At 63.3% G+C, this 480-nt stretch overlaps 1 protein-coding gene across 1 annotated transcript in view; it reads right to left on the bottom strand.

Moving 5' to 3' along the window:
• The window catches only part of ID2 (inhibitor of DNA binding 2, HLH protein), a 2194-nt gene extending 1722 nt beyond the window's left edge, over window positions 1–472 (bottom strand). The window contains exon 1 of the mRNA XM_008641763.1: window positions 23–472. Within this exon, the coding sequence (XP_008639985.1) occupies window positions 23–370 (348 nt within the window). The 5' untranslated portion in view covers window positions 371–472. The remainder of the gene's footprint in view (window positions 1–22) is intronic.
• Window positions 473–480: the final 8 nt, after the last annotated feature.

Raw genomic sequence — 480 nt, 5'->3', positions numbered from 1 at the left:
GGGGCGGGGGGGAGGCACCTACCTGTAGCGAGAGGATGCTGATGTCTGTGTTGAGGGTGGTCAGAGGAGTTCTGGAGGAAGGGTTCTGCCCGGGTCTCTGGTGGTGCAGGCTGACGATGCTGGGGTGCGAGTCCAAGGCGATCTGCAGGTCCAGGATGTAGTCGATGACGTGCTGCAAGATTTCCATCTTGCTCACTTTCTTGTTCTGCGGGATGCTGGGCACCAGCTCCTTCAGCTTGGAGTAGCAGTCGTTCATGTTGTACAGCAGGCTCATGGGGTCATCCACGGGGGTCTTGCTCCGAGAGATGCCCAGGTTGTGCTCCGAGAGGCCGGTTTTCCTGACGGACCGCACAGGGCTGAAGGCTTTCATGCTGCCAGGCGGGCAGAAAGCGCGATTCCGGGGGGCGGACGGGCTGAAGCCTGCGGAGCGCTGCGGTGCCGCTCTGGCGCTGCCGGAGCTCGCCCTGAGGGCCCGCGTGC

The sequence above is a fragment of the Corvus brachyrhynchos genome, unplaced genomic scaffold, assembly GCF_000691975.1.
Source record: "Corvus brachyrhynchos isolate BGI_N302 unplaced genomic scaffold, ASM69197v1 scaffold116, whole genome shotgun sequence".
Taxonomy (NCBI): domain Eukaryota; kingdom Metazoa; phylum Chordata; class Aves; order Passeriformes; family Corvidae; genus Corvus; species Corvus brachyrhynchos.
This window is presented reverse-complemented; position numbering and strand designations above follow the sequence as displayed.